At 32.2% G+C, this 19878-nt stretch overlaps 1 protein-coding gene across 1 annotated transcript; it reads left to right on the top strand.

Annotated features, from left to right (window-relative positions):
• The first annotated feature begins 12992 nt into the window (after nt 1-12992).
• On the top strand, nt 12993-14668 carry LOC142610148 (zeatin O-glucosyltransferase-like). The gene has a single exon (XM_075781875.1). It carries the CDS (start codon nt 13028-13030, stop codon nt 14426-14428), a length of 1401 nt encoding a protein of 466 aa, XP_075637990.1. The 5' UTR covers nt 12993-13027; the 3' UTR covers nt 14429-14668.
• Nucleotides 14669-19878: the final 5210 nt, after the last annotated feature.

The raw sequence follows: 19878 nt of genomic DNA, 5'->3' as shown, positions 1-19878 counted from the left end.
CTGCCTCCATCACTTCCTTTCCCTTCGGCTGATCCCTTTTCCTTTTAAGGTCAGCTGTGGTGGTGCGTTGAGTTTGGGAAGGAGGGGGAGGAGGAGGGAGCCTAGTCTCAGGGCCTTTGTCGGCACCCTTTTCTTGGGTCCTAGGGCGCATCTCTTTATGAGGCTCTTGGGCCCTAAGGCCCTTGTCAGCACCCTCAAGAACGTCTTTTAGGCTGGGCTTGATCTTACGTTGAATGCCCATACTATCAGACTGTTGAGTAGTGGCTTGCAAAACTTGTGAGGAGGTGCCGAGGATGGGAATTGAATCTTCAGGTGAGTGGGGTTGATTAAGAACCTCAAACTCGTCTTCGGAATCAGATACCTCGACTACTTCTTCTTCTTCTTTTATAGTAGAATGGAATGATGTAACTTCACCAGGGATGGATTGTGTGGGGAAAGGGACTATGGGAATCCCAACTAGAACAGGTTGTGGTGGTTGGATTGGTTGGGTGACCAAAGTACCTTGAGGAATAGAAGTCCCCTCCGGTAGCAGGAAACCTTCAACGACAACGCTAATCCGAGGAAGACGAGGGTCGTGGGCTTTGATCACGCACTTCGGCGCCTGAAAAGCTTTGGAAATCGGAGTATAGCCGAGGATCAGATGAGCCGCTCGGAGTTGGCCGTCAGTATGCACAAAAACCTCGGCTTGTAGGATCCTGTCCAACCGTCCGAAATCGACAAGATTAGGATGACGGTCCGCTGCGTGTGGATCTGTAGAGTTATCCAAACAGAAAAGGGTAAGAATAAATAAAAAGACAAAAACAAATAAATAGTATGTATATAATAATATAATAGTTTTAAGGATTCTATATAGAAGCCAAAAAACTTCACCTGGAGTCCCTTCCCTTGTTGGACAGGGGAGGCCGTCGTGCCAATTTCCTGATACGATCAGGAAGTCGTTTTTTAGGCCCTTATTAGATTCAGGCAGACACTGAATTAGCCTAACTTCTGGGTATCTAGATTTTAGGTAATATTCGTCTTTCTTTGTTAGGTAATGGAGGTTATAAACCCAGTTCACATCGTGGTGAGTGAGCCCTAGGTTCATCTTCTCATTTAAGGCATCTATGGAACCTAGGATCCTAAAGACATTTGGGGCGCACTGGGTGGGAGCTAATCTAAAAGTCATAAGATAGTCCCTAGTCACGGTTCCCATGGGGATTTTCATTCCTCCTTCGATGAACGCAATCATCGGGATTACAACCTCCCCAGTTTTTCTTTTTACATAATATTCCTCCTCGTTACAGTACCTAATAGATACGTCCGAGGGGATTTTGTACTTAACCTTGAACTGCTCTATTTTTTCATTTGAATCCACCAGGGACGCAAATCTACCCATCTTTGAAAAAGGGGGTGTGAAGAAAACTAAAAAAGAACTACGCCGAGGATGAAAGATACAGAGAAAAAGAAAAAGATGGGGAGGGAAAGAAACAAAAGAAACAAAGAGCTAATAAGGAGGGGAGAGAGTATTGAAGAACTTACTTTAAAAAAGAAGAAGGCACGGTCACCTCGGACAGGGTATTTGATAAAAAGAGAAGGTACGGGAAGATGGCAAATGTGGCAGGTACGTTATAAGGTTATTGTAGTGTGAAGAATTTTGAAGGAAGTTAGTACTTATATATCAAAAGGAGTTATGAAGCGGACGAATTCTCGCCTCAACACAGGAATCGCTCTCAACCGTTGGATATGTGTCACATCTTTGAAACATGGGGGATATAAGAGGCGCCAGTAATTAATTCGGGGGCGTTTCGCATACTGAAGCATCAGGAACACGCGACGGGTAATTCAAAAGTTATTTCCCCATCAGCAATATTGCCAAAATTCCGCAAGATAAAAAGGTGTTTTAAGTCGAGATCCTATTTTCCTTCCGAGGTGAAGAAATAAAAGATCTCGAGGGGCTATTGTAGGGGCATTGAGCCCAGTAATTTATCAAGGATGTCCCAACGAAGTCTTTTGGGCTAGAAACCCAAATCCGAAGACATCAAAATGATCTTGGAGTATCTGAATGTCCAATTACGTCCGAGGAGTAGATTTGTCCTCGGATTGTTAAGCCGAGGACATAGGAAGAGAGGTTTAGTGTCTCCGGGCTATATTATAAAGAATCCTATGACTACGGGAATACACAGTACACGTGGAGGACAATAGAAAGAGCGGTGGAATATCTAAGGTAAAGCTGCTACCACCGCCCATACATTAAAAGCTCTGTAATTGATATACTGACTGCATAGATGGAAAGATGGGACCGGAGCATGAGGTTTGGAACTTGGTCCCTGACCCCAGCGGACTTTAGGGAAGAATTGATGGGACAAGTATCCTAAACCAGCATTGCAACCATGAGGTGGAAGATGATGAAGAGAAGAAGAGGAAGTATAAATAAAGGGGAAGACCTACGAAGAGAAGGGAGGCTTTTTCGATGAAGTAGAAGGTCAATAGTATATGTTAAATCGATATTTGTATCCAACATTAGAAAAATACCATTATAAACCATCCTCGGATTGTGTCCGAGGAGGAGCTTTCAGTTATACTCTTGCAAATAACTCTTTATTTCGTGCCATTGGGCCCGAAACCCGTTCTTTTCCTTGTTATCTAAAACCATCCTTAGAATCTAGATTCTAAACCCATCCTCTACAAATTTAATTGTAAAAAAGGCCCTTCAAGCCCATTTCCTTTCATTCATAGATTGGGAATTTGAATTGTGTCCTTACACTTACCATCTCAACAAAAAAAAGGCTTACCATTAACTTTTTCTTTCGGCCATGAACTAGCTCCCACTTTCAAACTATTATATCACATGGCGGACCTGGACCACCCATGCCCGCTTCATAAGACTCTTGCAATCACAGATTAAAGGAAAGGAAATGCATCAGGAGGAAAATTAGGTTATAGTAGTTAATTAGGATAGCACTATCATAAAATCAATCTTTAGTTGGATAAATTTGAAACCCAAATCCCACGCCAGCATGAATGCACAAATGCTTTAGTGAAACGGGAAAACTACCGGCAGCAAGTTTTGAAAATCAACGACAACTGTCATAATTTTGTATATTACTGTTTTTTAAGGGATATGGCAGGAATAGAGACTAGCAAAATATGTCCCTTGAGGCCGAATATAGCTGTAACTGTATAAACTCTTTTATAATTAAATAAGATTTTCCTGTTTCTACCAATATATATATTATATGAAGGTTTATTTCTTATTTTATCTTGGACTCTTTTGGTAAAATTGGGGGTGTTTATTTTTTATATTCGGAATGATAAGAAATTTAATTAACAATCAAGTTACTTTTCCTTGAAATAGATGATAGGAGGTTCAACGGGTTAGTTTTTAAAAAATAAAATAAAATAAAATTGACAGTCAAATTCTACGAGCTCTACCACATAGATTTAACCTAAAAACTCTACCAGAATTTTTAGTTCTTTCTCTTCTAACCTCGATCGTGCATATTGTAGAAAACTAGGCGTCCATGAAATCTCCGCTTTGTAAAGAACTGATTGTTTAGAGGCAAGCCCAATTTACACTTAATTTTTTTTTAACTTTTGGTAAAGTAGTTTATTATGAATAGTAGATAAAATTATATGGGGATCCATATTAAAAGATCCACCACTGAACATGCGATCAACCACATAAATAAATGTAAAAAAGTAGATGAAAATTCCATATAACAAACAGAAATTGCACTGTGAAATTGCAATGCCAAAACTTTTTGATTATTTAACTCGAACATATATACGTTGCAGGCTCGTAATCCCACGGACAATAATTTGTGTTAAAGTGCTAGTCAAAAAGGATCCTTGTCGGCCAATCCACAATTCTATCAATTCACGAGGAATCCAAAAAAATTGGGATAAAAGTATTAAACCCCACAAGCTTTAAACTTTTAACTTTATCAACATGCTTCGTTGTCTGCCGTCAGCTTTTCCTTCTATTTGATGTGAAGTCAAAACAAAGGACTTTGTGCAGCTTGCCATTTCTTCATTATCAAATTCTTCTTGCAGCATGGAAGAGTGATCTGCTTCCCGAGCACCAATGTGCATCACAAGTTTGCCGTAACTCAAGAAGGATGTAGCTCACTTTATTTACTTGTATGTCACACATATTTTATATTGTATACTCTACTTTTTATATAAAAGTACTTATATATATCTTATTATTTGAGAAGAATAATACACTTATTCAGTATTTCTAACATAAATTAGAGTTACTTTGTTTAAAAGCAATCTTTGTCTTCCTCAATGTTTCATTATTACATTCATCTCTTTGGCTTCCCATTATTGCTGTCAAAAGTCTCCAGTATAATCATGCCATTGTTAAAATTTGCATTAACACTGCAAGACCATTGTCTTCTTCAAACCACTGTTACAGAGTTAAACTTCATTGAAGGGATCTTCTCAACCTTATTAAATTTCAAGTTTTCATCAACCTTCCATCTTGAGTTTGGGAGGGGGTGTTAGAGATATATAAGCCCATTAACATAGATCCAAGCTTAATTCTACTTTGTGTGCAAGTCAAGTTTTCTAATTATACTAGAAGTCTATTAATTTAGGGTTTAGTCTACTATATGTACCCGTATTATGGTTCATTATAACACAAGTTTTGTACTACACTCTTATTTAATAAAGATGTAGCCCTTACAAGTTTCCTCTGTGGATGTAGTTCGCAACGTTGAACCACATAACCCTCGTGTTCTTATATTCCTATTTTATGCTTCCCTCTTCCGCATGTAATCAAGTATATTCAACATGGAATATATCACATGGTTTTGAAACTCAGACCGAATCATACGATTCGACTGAAAAAAACCGCGAACCTCTCATTTTTGTTATTCTTTTAGCTTCCAGAACCGCTCTATGAGAAAAAAGTAAGGACCTGTGAAAATCGTGATCGAACCTCACAGTTCTGAGAACCGTGAACAATTCTCGTGGTTCTCATATGTCCCTTTCTTAAAAAAAAAATAATAATAAAAAATAATAATAATAAAGCCTTAAACGGCACCGTACTAGAATATTTGCTATTTTTGGTCCAAAAAAAAATATCCACTAGCAAAGAATTTGAATAAAAGTAAAAAGAAAAAATAAAATAAAAAAGAGCTACGTTACCGGTTACCACCCACCATTTTATATCTTCTCTGGTTTGTTTCTTGTTTCAGCTAGATACCAGCTTCTCCTTCTTCTTGTTCTTTTAGCTTCTACCTTCTAGAGCCGTTTTTGACTTCTTCTCTCTTCCTTTAATTTCATATGCTTTTGTTTGTAGAGTCTGGTTAATGTGTGCTCTAAGAGCACGTATTAAGCCATCTATTTTTTAAAATATTTTATGAAAAATTGAAAAAAAAATGTAAAACTTATTTAATTCTTGATAAAAAAAAATAAAAAATGGTATACTATTATGTGCCCTTAGAGCACACATTAGTAAAATCTTTATTTGTATTGCTTTTTTATTTCTTCCTTTAATTTCATTCCCTTTTGTTTGTAGTGTTTTTTAGGTTTGTGAGCTAGTCACGTGAGCATTGGAAAATGGAAATTGGAAAGACAATTATGAGACTTTGTTTCTTACAAAGCCTCGAACCCCACGTGATATGATATATCATATCATCCTCTTTTGTCCACTTGTGCTAGTACAAATTGGTACTTTTAGTTTTCTTTTTATAAAAAAAAAGGTTATTATTATTATTGGATAGATATTTTATATTTGGGCTTGAGATGGATATATTAGACATAGTTAAAATATGGATTTATAGTTTTAATTGGACTATTTTAGTTAATTTTTCTATTTTGTACTAATTTAATATATTTATTTATAATTTAAATAATTATTAAATTAATTATAATGTCATTACGGTTCGATCTCGGTCTAATTTTAAAAACCTTCAGTCCAATTTTAAAAACCATGAATCTCTCTTTTATGGCTCATTGAACAGTCCGGGTCTGCAAATTATAATATATCATAGCTAATATTTAACAATAAAGATGACCCCTTTTGTAATGTTTTATCAACTTATAATGAATGCAAGATGTATCTATTTTGTCTTTGGTGGTGTGGATGTAGGTTTTAGTTATCGAACAACGTGATTTGTGTCTGTTCTTTCTTTCTCATATTTTCTTTCTATCACATACTATTTTAAATTTTGACACCTACACTTTCAAAGAATGGAGTTGCAACTTGCAACTCCATTAATGACCATTTCATATAAATATATATATATATATATATATATATATATGTATATTTTATAATCATTTTATATATTATCTTTTTATTAATGATTGTTGGTTGATATAATATTCCCACTAAGAACAAAACAATGTATTTCTTGGTGAAACTAATAGAATCTTTACATCTACGACATAATAGAATGCGGTGGATTCTGCTACTTTGAGTCACAAGACAGTATAAATTCTCATGATTAATGGACTCATGTGACAAAAATATTATTTAAAAATTATCATATTAATATAAGGTGAAAAATATTTAGATTATGCTAAAAATAATATTATTCACAATCCATTTGTTATTGAGTTTTACAGGTTTCAATGATTGATAACTTGTCCTTTTGTGAATAATTGTGTACATGGACTTTGACTGAAATTTTTTTGTAACTCAATCATTGTTCATTCTCCGGCGGATAAGTAAAAAACTTAAAAGTGCTACGCTATCTTTACAAACCGTGGACCAATTAGCTAGATTTTGACAAAATGGGGTGCAATAACATCAATCTAAAGTCCATTGTTTTGTTCATATTGTATCTTTTTATCGTAATTGGATGAGAGAGAGAGAGAGATTCATGCATATCCAAACATATATCTGTACATGTCTGCAACAACGACAAATTTTTTGATAAGACAGAATCGAATTATTATGAGATTCATATATTGTGAAGGAAAGTTATATAAACCATTTGCATTAGATAATTTTTGTTTGACAGAATTTTTTTATGCATTTTAAAATTCAAAATGATAGAGCAACATGTTTATGGTTTAATTGGCATCTATCTCGTTCACAGTCTTGTGTTGCGAGTTCAACCAGCCTTCGATGATGTCAATAATTCAATGAATTTATCTAATAAGTCATAGCGTATAGGTATTTCGTTGCAATAAAGTTATTCAAAAGCAAATCATAATTCGCAGGTCATGGTCCATGAACCAAGTTAATTCCTCACAAGCATATATCACTAAGATATAATATAATAGAAATTTTAATAGTAAATATGTTAACATATATATATATATATATATATATATATATATATATATAAGATATAAAAATTTTGGTACAAACAATGTGTACCTAGCCCAAATCTCTGTGTTGGATGCGTTGAAAAGGAATATACATGAAATTCTCAGACTTGTGAGATGCAAAAATAGATAAAAATATGTGCCAAAGAAAACAATCATACAAGACAATATTTACGTGGTTCGACAATTTGCCTAGGTTCACGGAGTTGCAGGAATTTTACTATTCTTAGAAATAAATACAAGATGCAGCAATACAATTTTCTCTCTCAAAAATATCATAAAACCCTAATCTTCAAAACTACAGTTTTTCTATCCTGTGCACGGGATTCACAATGGGCTACACAAAATGGACCAAAATTTTTTGGGTTCCACTCCATAGAGTAAATCTCAAAAAATCTCCCATTAAAAATCGTCACAATATTATTTTGGGTCAAACCATAATCTGGATCAAATACAGCTACGCTTCACAAAACCCAACAAAATGTATATTTTCTCTTAAGAAAAACAGAATTAATTTTAATAATAAAAAAGAAATATCTTAATTATATATTAATTTAAGAGGATAGGAATGAATGAAATGATGCAAAGAATAATTTTATAATATTCTTTCATCCCCTTATTTGGGAGACTTAATGCAGAGAATGGAAAATTTATTAATTTGTTTGAGAGTTTAAATTAGAGGAAATAGAATGGATAGGAGAGAACACTCATTTCTCCAAATTTCCTCAAAACCTCAAATTTTAATTTTCCCCCCACATTGGGAGGAATTAAAGGGAATGAAATTATATTTAATGAACTTTTTTTTTTACCAAAAATCCTAAAATACCTCTATATATTTAGCCTTTTATTTTAAAATAAGAGTCTAATAGTAATATTGGTATAAAATTGTTACATATTTTTCACTTTATGTCACTCCCAAATAAGGTTACTTACCCTTCATTAATTTACATTCCTTTAATTTAAAATATCCAAAGAATGTTATTTAAATAACATTCTACTCATTTCTTTTCCATTCATTTCCCTTAAATACATTCCATTTTATTTCCTTAAATACATTTCATTCTATTCATTTATGATCATTCAATACCATTCTATTTCCTTATGAACTTTCAAAGAGAAAAAATAAATAACCTATGAGTTATAATTGTTTATGTAACATGACAGTTTTGTTGTTAGTTTTCTTTTACTTTCTTTTTTTTAACCCAAAATTATAAGGAAAGGATTTTTTTTTTTTTAATTTAAGATAGAATTCTATTATAACCTAATTTAAGTTATGCGTGTAAAACTCATTCTTGGAAACTTGAACTCCAAGCACCCTTTGCCCCCTGCACCCCACAAACGCTTATACTTGTTGAGTAACCATCATGCTGAGAGTGCACAGTAGTGTAAACAAAGGATTTGAGTGTTTCATGTTTCTATCCGCAACATGACTTTCTAATTGAGTAATTAATAACAATTAGATATTCTTATACTGTAGTAAATGCTCAACCATAGGAGTTAAATAATATTTTTAGTAAGCATGTTTACTTATTCTTAGCTCAACCTTAGATCCTCGAGAGCCATATGAGTCTTTTTAGAATTGATGATTTTTTTTGTTAGTAATTAAGTTTTATCCACAAAATTACATAGATCAAAAAATATATATTATTGAAAAGGGAGCTCCACCATTATGAGTATAATACTGTTAAGTATTTTTGGATTGTGTCTATAGCTAGTATATAAATAAGGGCTACAAAATCAATAGCCCACCAGCTTGTTTATTGAATGGTTGTGTCCATACTTAGCTAGTATATAAGGGCCACAAATGCAAACAGGGAATGAGCATTTAATCGTAAATATTGTTAAGAGAAATAATATGTCCACAACATTTTCACAACATTTTTACAACAAATCCTAAGTGGCAGGATGTTACTGGTTGTTATTGTTGGGGCAAAAAAGTAATCTTAGTGTTAGGTTCAAATTTGAACCAATAACAACTAACCACCTATGATTTGTTGTAAAAATGTTGTGGACGTAGCACCTCTCTATTGTTAAAACTAGATTTTGCAACAAAATGGAAGACTATTTTCTATTAAAATCTTTGATCTTGTATATTAAAAGATAAATCATTATGAAATTTAGTACAACATTAATTGTAGATAATTTTAGGGATTTAAAGAAACATTAAGTTTGTTTCACAAAAAAAAAAAAACATTAATTTTCATTTTGAAAGATTAAAGAATAAGTTAAAATATTTAAGGAATATTTGTTTTGTATCTATTATTTTAATTAAAATTTTGCCCCTATCAAAAAAAAATTAAAATTTTTCCGTACATCTTCTCAAAAAAAAATTCCATACTAAATATTAGCTAGTTTTATTTTTTGTGTATTTTTTTTATTTTTTGGAGAAATAAACACACACATACACAAGAGAGAGGGAAAAATATTCTAACACAAAGGTACACCACAACTTCACTCAAAAGTCATGGTAACTTTCAAGGGAGGATGCAGTATTTTTTGTGTATTTATTTAGTTTGAATTTTAAGATATCTTTTAATTCTTGAATGGTTTTTTTTTTTTTTAACCAAGATTTGGCCCCTTAAAGATAAAATTCTAGTTCTGTCCGGACTCAATCCGGCTATAGATCTTTTATGAAAAAAATAAAAATAGAAAAAGAAAAGAAAAGATGCCATTATTTTAAATTCAAAGAAGACGCTAGAGATAACATTAGGTAGTTCGATGGAGCATATAAAATTATTTAACATTAGAAAAATCCTTGGGTTGATTTTTTTCCCCTAAGAAAGAAATAATTTAATAAGAATCGAAAGCTACAACCATCTTTCTTTGCCCTACCTTGAAGGGAAAAGAATGCAGTATCTAGAAATCCTTGGGTTGTCGTCCAACGAAACATTTACCCTAATATATAATAGCATAGACTTTCACCAATAATTTGCACATAAATTATCTACAATAATATATTTTTAATTTGATGATTGTATGATTGGATTTAGATTGTGACAGTATTGCATGGGCATGAGTTGACACACGTATGGGATGTGTATTGAGTCAATTTGTAGTTTTGTATCATATAAACAATGGATACAATTTTCCTTTTGAACTAGTTGTGGGAGCATTTTAATATTAATTAATTAAAATGAATAATTATTACAATATAAATGTAAAGATGTGTGAGTAAATATAGAAGATGAGGAGTTAGTGAAAATGTTTAATTCCCCGTTGCAAAAGAGAAAGATTATTTTATTCTTTTTAATTGTGGTATTTAATGGGTTAATATAAATTGATTTAGATATTGGGCTAAATATGTGTGCAAGTAGTGGTGAAGGCTGGAGGTGTTGGGTTAAATTAAATTTTTTCTAACTCATTATGTAGTCGTTAAAAAAAATTATATATGTTGGGTAAATTGCAAATTACATCCCTAAAGTTTGGTGTTGACCTGATTTTACACCCCAATGTTTCATGAACTTGATTTTATACCCTAAAATTTAGTTCCGTTAGCAATTTACCTTCCATGGTTAGTTTTTGCCATTAACTGACACATCACCATGCTGACATGTTTTATTTTTGCCAAATCAACTCCAAAATTACGTAGTTTCAGTGATGACCAAATTAAAAGCTAGCACAATCAAAACTACGTAGTTTGATACCTAAACTTAAAACACAAACCTCTAGCCTAAACGTCACCGTTCAAGCCAAACTCTAAAACAAAAAACAAAGACCCATGAAGAAGGCCTCTGAGGATCTGACCTCCCTAACCCATACAGAGGAGGGCTACACTGCTCTGCACAGAACTATAAAATAGGACAATAGAATAACATAGAAAGATAATTAGTGAGGAAACAAACAAGAAGTAACGATATTAAATTGTAAACTTGACAAGGAGAAATAACAAATACGAGAAATATGATTTAATAAAATAACAGGAGGAGGACAAACCAGTTTTAATGAAATACAAAAGAACCTAGAAAACAAACAATTAAAAAAGATGCAAAACCAGAGATAAAAAAAAAAAAAAAAAACAGAGTGAGACACAAAGAAATCAAAAATAAAGAACGAAAATCCTTGCTGGCTACATGAACACTATCGGTCTTTCTCATAAAATGCTAGATTGGTCGTAATTTACTCACAAAAATTTTCTTAAGAATTTTGGCGGATGTCAACCTTCCTATAAAATGCCAGATTGACATAATTTGCAAGATTGCGTTAATCATGTCCTTTTTATTTCTTACTTTACTTTTTTAATTATTTTTTGTAATATATTTAAAAAGTTTAAATTATTTATAAGAGGAATGCTATAGTCACAAACTATTTTACAACATTTTTACAAAATATTGATGTGGTTAACCTTTTATTAATTTTCATCTAAACTGCACTATTAATATCATTTTTTTACTTACCATTAATTACTCATCAGATTAACAATTTGTAAAATAGCTTATATCTCCAATATTATTCTTATTTATAAACAATTCGGTTAATGTATAATCATATGCATGAGTACTAACCCAATCTATTTCAGCCCAAAATAGGCAGAAGCAAGCCTGTTTACTTTCTTTGTTTTTTGAGAAGCCTATTTACGTGGTAGCAGAAGCAAGCCTTTTTACTTTCTTTCTTTTTTTTGAGAAGTAAGCCTATTTACTTGGTAGAATTTTTTAGCAGCTTATATTAAGCTTGACTATGATCTTAATTTTTATGCATATATATGTATATGTGTGTGTGTATATATATATATATATATATATATATATATATATATTTAAATAATTATGCAAATAAGTAAAAGTCAATTCTCTTCAAAACGGACAAAATAAGTTGATGGTTCATGGTTCATGGAGGTGGGCTTCTTGGAAGGAATAGTGCTGTACAGGTAATGTATATGAAGAGATTTTACTTTTTTAGTGATGTATACCATTTGGTCCAATGAAGAGGAAGAAACAAAAAGAACAGTCTTAAGAGAGATGTGATTAGCTAAATACAATAAAGCCAATAGAAGAACAAGTTGCATAAACTAATCATATTTGACTATTTTTCCTGCTATGGCAAGAAACAAGTTTTAGGCATTGAGGAAGACAAGATGGGCATCTTTTTAGTCTTTACAAATTACAATTATGTTAATACAACGAAGACGGGACCAACTTCTTCTTTTTTTTTTTTTTATAACATCCAAAAATAAATAAATAAAGAAAAATAGAAAATTATCTGTTTTTTTAATGTGTCCCTTGGTCATAACCAAAAGACATTTATAATTAATGTTGACAAATAAATGGAAAAGAATATTAAATAATAATAAAAACATTGACAACTGTATCAAATTTCAAAAGTGAAACAAACACTAATTACTAGCTCTAAAGGGTCCACTTAAGTTCAGTATCATGTGCATTAGACTCAATACAATGCTGCCATGTGTCCAAATTTGTCAAATGTAATAATAATTATAACAAACAACAAGATAAGAAGTTATTTTCAGTCTATTTTTGACACTAGAGATTAAAGAGACACCATATTGATTAATAATTATCATGTGTCACGGTACTATTTTGAATGCATTTTAATTTCACACAACCAAGGATGTGACATTGTAATTAATGAATGCATAACTTTAAAGGATAAAGTTAACAACAAATTGAATTATTCATTATTATCTTGGAGGGGGAAATCTCGATATTTTTTGCTTATAAAGCCCCGAACACAAATCTCCAAAGCCCCTCCAACCCCCTAGAAGATAGACCCAATACACATAGTAAACTTTTTCCAACTTTCAACCATGGCTAACAGCGGCCTAAACAAAACCAAGGTTGTGGTGGTCATGGTACCTTTTCCAGCACAAGGCCATCTCAACCAGCTCCTCCACCTCTCACGTCTTATCATAGCCTACAATATTCCAGTTCACTTTGCTTGCACTGCCACACACAACCGCCAAGCTATGCTTCGAGTCCACGGTTGGGACCCGAATTCAGTTTCGAACATCCATTTTCATGACCTCAAAATCCCACCTTTTCTCACCCCACCACCCAATCCCAATTCACCAAACAAGTTCCCTTCACATCTCCAACCATTATTCAATGCTTCCTTGCATCTTCGTGACCCCTTGGCTTCACTTTTACGTGAACTTTCATCAAGAGCAACAAGAATCATTGTCATCAACGATTCCATGATGGCCTCAGTGGTGCAAGACTTGGTTACTATTCCAAACGCCGAGTCATACACTTTCCATAGTGTATCTGCTTTTACTTATTTTTTGTATTTGTGGGAAGCAATGGGCAAACCTTTAGAATTAGAAACACACGCCAAGTTAGTCCCAAAAGGCCTTCCATCCACTGAAGGTTGTTACACAAAAGACTTCATAAACTTTATTTCTTTACAAATAGAGTTCCAAAAGTTAAGCTCTGGTGTCCTTTACAACACATGCAGGGTCATAGAAGGTAACTACATGGACATAATGGAAACGCTAGAGGGAGGCAAGAAGCATTGGGCTATTGGACCATTCAATCCAGTGAGAAACATAGGTTCAAATGGAAGGCACAAGTGCTTGGAGTGGCTGGACAAAGAGGCACCAAATTCAGTGATATATGTGTCTTTTGGGACAACAACTGCTATGGAAGACATGCAAATGAAGGAGCTAGCAATTGGGTTGGAAAAAAGTGGGCAAAAGTTCATCTGGGTATTAAGGGATGCTGATAAAGGTGATGTTTTTATTAATGGAGAGCTTAGAAAAGATGAAATTCTAAAAGGGTTTGAAGAGAGAGTTAAAAATAGAGGAATGGTAGTGAAAGATTGGGCACCACAATTGGAAATTCTAAGTCACCCATCAACTGGCGGATTTATGAGTCACTGTGGGTGGAATTCTTGCATGGAAAGTATCACTATGGGGGTACCACTAGCAGCATGGCCAATGGCCTCAGATCAGCCGAGAAACACTGTTTTGATAACAAAATTGCTCAAAGTTGGTATTGTTGTGAAGGACTGGTCACGTAGAGATGAGCTAGTGCCATCATCCACTATAGAAAAGGCTGTGAAATTGTTGATGGCATCAAAAGAAGGGGATGATATAAGGAAGAGGACAGTGGATTTGGGCGGTGCTGTCAGGCAGTCCATTGAAAAAGGTGGAGTTTCACGCATGGAGTTGGATTCTTTCATTGATCATATTACTAGGGATATATTCTAGCTAGGAGATTGAGTTAACAGACAAGGAAAAAAAAAACAAAAATTGGGATCTGAAGTTTGTTGTGGCCTGTGGGGAACAGGTTTTAATGTTAGGAAGCAAGTGTTAACTGGACCTTTAGAGTTAGCATCTGAGAAAAAAGATGGGCTCATATTCATGTTGTCTTTGATTAAGTGCTGGAAGCATTCCTTGTATTTCTCTTCTAGTATACAATTTCAGTCGCCAATCTATGGTTGCAAAGTTTGCTCTAATTTTATTCAGAGTCTCTTTGTCATCAACTTTTTATTTTAGTTTTTTAGTTTATCTACTCATGCATCATTTTTTAAATTTTCAATTTTTTTGGTACAAAATATTTAATCAATTTTCAATATATAAGTAATAAAAATTTAGTAAAAAGATGTATCTAAATGTACCCTCAATAACAAAGCAAAAAAAAATACAAATTCCTCTTTTTGTTGAAATGTTACATGTTTTTTTTATGATAAATAAAACAAGTGCTCCGCACAATATTGTCCTTATTAGTCATCTGATGCTAGTCGGTGCTAACGATGAATAAATAAAAACATATGTGAATGATTTGTATGGATACATCGATCATCCATACATAGTATTAAACAGATATATGCTTGTAGTGTATGAATTTAATTATATTATTTAAAGGGTCGTCAGTGCCACAAAGGCACAAAACATTGCTTTCAATGTAAAGCTAAAATCATGAACCAAACCAGAAAGGCACGCTTGCAAGGGTGAATGGCTAATCTCTCCAACTAATGAAGACCACGTGCTAATGTGTGGCCTCCAAAATTTGTCCTGCTACAATAATGAAAAACACTTATTTAGCCCCAAAATTTGTCCTACTTGGAGCATATTCTACTGCTTGATATGTGCCATTTTCCTTAATCTAATCAAAATCATGCCTGTGTACTAACAATTGCTAGTCAACAAATGTAACACGTCTTGTTGACTCTACACATTTCATGTGTTAAAGGAGCTTCAATGGAAGGAAATAAATGCATTAATTTAGTATCACATTTATGTTCAAGTTTAAATTCTTATTTGTTAGCATTAATTTTTAATTTCTCCAATCAATTTCCTAACTATTCCTTTAATTTTTAGCTACTATTTGAATTAAATTTTGTTGAAAATGCATCAATGAGCTGTTATCATAAACATGTGACACAAATTCAATGCTATTAATATTAAACCTATCACAATTTGGAATGAGGCTACAATTCGTTAGATATTGTATATTAAGTTTCCTAATGATACCCTTAAAAAAAATTGATTAAAGATTAAATTTTGAGAAAATTTTGATACTACTTTTATAAAGAAATTAATTAATTTTTTTTATTTTTTCATAAAAATTTTCTAAAAGTATTTCCTAATCCAATGCCCTTAGGTCATTTGTTAACTTTTTTCTTAATTTAATTTTGTGTTTAAATTTATTTGGAGAACCTAATATAATGCACCTAAATTTTAGCCTCTCATCAAGAAATTAATGTGTTTTTATTTGATGATAAATATGTAAAAATTTAATGCCCACAAAATAAGAAATTAAGAAAATTATTCAATACTTATTGTTTATTCCTCTCACACGAATAATAGGTCATAAGTCCTACATAGGACTCATCATTCATGTGAGAAGATGGCCACTACTTTTGAAGTTTGAATAATTTTATCAATTTCTCATTCATGTGTGCATTTTTGCCCCCTGCCATCGCAATCGAAAAAAAAAAAATTACATAGTTGGTACATCATAATTTGCCGTCCATCACTTTAGTTAGATCATTATATGACCCATTATCATCAATGTGCTTCCACTATGTCCTGCTTCACCAATCTAAAAGGAACATATAAACACATACATATCTCCTTCTCAATTCGGAAAGAAAGTTAGTGTATGTTTGAATTGCACTGAAAATAGTAGACATGTTTTTTGTGAGTTTCTGTGCACTGTTTATATTATCTACAAATATAAATTTTAACAAATTTTTCTTTAAAATTGTATCTTATAACACTACTTACACATTTAAAAAATATTTTATTAAAATATTTTTATTTTTTATTTTTCAATTTTCAACCATCAATGGCATTCAAACAGAGTCTTAGTCATACCAAAAACAAAAACAGAAAAAACAAAACACGAGCCAACCAAAGTAGGCATTGGGGATTGGGCCAGTCTGATATCTGCTTCCCCAATAACCTACATGGGTATAGTAAAATGGCCTTTATGTTGTCAAATAGCATAGCTCTACACTGTTTTTGGCTCTATGATTCATGCATCACTTGGGTTGGGTACGTAACCCATCTCGTCTCTCTGCCTCCACATCACTTTCTTTTTGGCTCTATGATTCATGCTTACACTATGCCCTGCATCACCTTTCTAAAGCAAACATATCTCATCCATCATCACTCTTGCAACAAGTTAACTCTAGGAGGAAATAATTGTCAACCTAATACCATCACTCTTGAGCAAGTTTCTCAAGCTTCCTTCCATACCTAACTGTGCTCTTACATCGTTCAACTCATAATTTCTCTAATATTGCTTTAAACAATAAAATTAAATTAAAAATTATTTCTTACTTTTAAATTATAATGGACCATAGGTTTTGTGGAATTTATACCTCATAAAAGTATAAACAAGTGAAAAATTAGCTATATCTTACGAGGCAACATGTGAACAAATTTAAAAAGTAATTTTTTTTTTTTAATTTTTTACTTAAAGAAACTTGAGCCATCTTAAAAAAAAAAAAAAAAAAAAAAAAAAAAAAAAAAAAAAAGAGAGACTTGGTATCAATTGTTTAACATTAATTTAGTGATTATTTGGTATAATCATTTGGGGAGTAATTTTTATATTCTATAGTTCTAGAACATCGATAACCCTAACAAGAAGCATATAAAAATTCCGTGTAGGTCTGAACCATCTTTATGAATGCATACCTTAGAAAAAATAGTTGCTTCAATTTCATCATCAGTCGGTGACAATTTTTTGTATTCTATGGATAAAATTGAGATTGATTTCATCATCGAGTCACATAATTTGTCTACTCGTAACCGATGATTATGGTGACATATTTTGTCTATTGGTGTGACCAAACATTAAATTTGGTAAAATCCCATTACAACAAGCTAGATATTAATTGGGCAGCATCATAAATCATTCCGCAAATATATATATATATATATATATATATATATATATATATATATTTATATATATATTTGAGATTGTGGATGTATGAAAACTGAGAGCTTGGGAGCAGCATTTAGATTTTTCTTCTATTTTACTTTTAGGACTTGTTTGAATTGAAAAGGAGTGGAGGGGAGTAGATTCATAGACTTTATTAACATATAGTTGAATTCTACCATACCATTCCAAGCAAGCTAATCTACAAGTTTCACTGGTTGTTGCTTGATTCCAATTGCAAGTTGCAACCTAAAGCTCAACCTCTTTTTTTTTTTTTTTACTAAGGATGGTGTCTAGAAATTTTTGACTTATGATTATTCTCTTTTTTTCTTTTTTCTTTTTTTTTTGAGAAACAAGTTATGATTATTCTCTTGGGTATGTGTAGTCCTTCCTCTTACACACGCCAGATAATTACAATTATGAATCCCTTAGAAATTTTAGCCCAAGATGCTAACTACAAATTTTGAACACTTGCTAACATACCTAGATTAAATTTGAAGGTTATATATAACTCCTTCCAAAATAGAAGCGTCAACAATGGTCATACTCAAGGTTGTCAAAATAGGGATCCTACGTAGGATCGTTAAAGTTAGGTGAGATCGTAAATTATAGGATCGGATCGTGAATCGTAATATCCTACATATTTTCAGATTTAAAGCAAAAAACACATTAATAATGACTTTGTATGTTGAATAATCACGTAAATTATAAATTCATCCATAAAAAAAACTAAGATTTGTATCATATGGTGTAATTTGCATGTCATACATCAATAAGTTTATACTAACGAAACAAATATATTTAAGTTTTGATCCAATGTATCTAAAAAGTTCAATAAGTGTTTAATTAGCAACCAAATACCAAAATATTTATCAAAACATATGGAAAATATTTTTCAAGTTCTAGGTTCCAAGTTTGAAATCCAAAATAAGTTAGCAAATGAAAACTAGCTAACTACAATATGAAATCCCAAAGTAAGATGAATATTAAGGTGAAGTGGACATTTAATTATTCACATTCTAAGGTTCTTATAACCACCGTCCTAAATTCTTAATCATCATCATCCATTTCATCATCTATGTAGATATTATATATTTGTACACTAGAGTTGTAAAAGACACTAAGATACAATTTCACACTCAACTATTCAAGTTACACCACTCAACAACAATTAAAGAGCATGCTCAAAAAAAATCAATCAATCAATATACAAATCCAAGCATAACTGATAAAATTATAAAAAAAAAAATATTGCAATAATATTTAAACACAAATTAGTATATTGATCAAACAAATTTAACAATATTATAACTTAAAAAACAGTAAAGCCAACATCAAATTCTTCATTTAGAAATGTTGAAGTCTTCATTTTGAAAACAAGTGAACTAGAAACTAGAAAATATTTGCTTAGGTTAACATAATTTTATAAAAATAAAATAAAAAGTCATACAATCACAACATGAAAAAAAAAATCCTTAAAACTTCATCAAAAAAAAAAAAGCAAAAATTTATGTTTTTGGTAAGATCAGTAGAATCTCATACGATCCTACGTACGATCTTACCATTTTTACGATCTTAGTGCGATCCTAAACGTTTTGGTGAAGTGAGATCGTAAAATCGTGCGATCCTATGATCCAAATCGCGATTTTGATAACCATGGTCATACTTCCTTTAATTCCCACACACTCGTCATTTGATAGGATTTCATGCTAAAGTTGTTTATCAACAAGTCATTATACTTTTATGTGGGAAAAATTACAGTTTATTCTTTTTCGATTGGTTTTATCATAATTTAGTTCACAAACTTTCACCCTTAAAGTTTAGATGAAAATGTAATCATTAGGTTCTATATAGTTAACATTTTGCGTTTTGTGAACAACTTTATCACTTATCTATATATATTATATATATAATAGGTAAAGCATAGAAAAACTCCAATTGCAATTCCAAATTTGGATTCTAATCTATATTGTGCCACGTGTCATTGTAAATATGAAATTGGAATCTAATTTTCCTCCATATGTTGTAATTCTGATGTGCTTCTTTTTCTTTTCTTTTTTTCCCACACCCTTGTATTTTCAGGTTCACTTCCCTTTTCCAGACTCACGTATTTTCAGGTTCACCTCCCTTTTCCACATCGATTCAAGCACCTTAATATACAGCTCCCCTCTTCTTCAATCAATGCTATGGAATTTCAAAAGAATCTCTCGGTATTAGTGATGCATGTATTTGAGTATTTCTGTATCTTATAAAAGAAGAGGTTCTC

Source organism: Castanea sativa, chromosome 9 (genome assembly GCF_040712315.1).
Source record: "Castanea sativa cultivar Marrone di Chiusa Pesio chromosome 9, ASM4071231v1".
Taxonomy (NCBI): Eukaryota; Viridiplantae; Streptophyta; class Magnoliopsida; order Fagales; family Fagaceae; genus Castanea; species Castanea sativa.
Note: the sequence above shows the minus strand (reverse complement) of the source record. Positions and strands in the feature narration are given on the sequence as shown.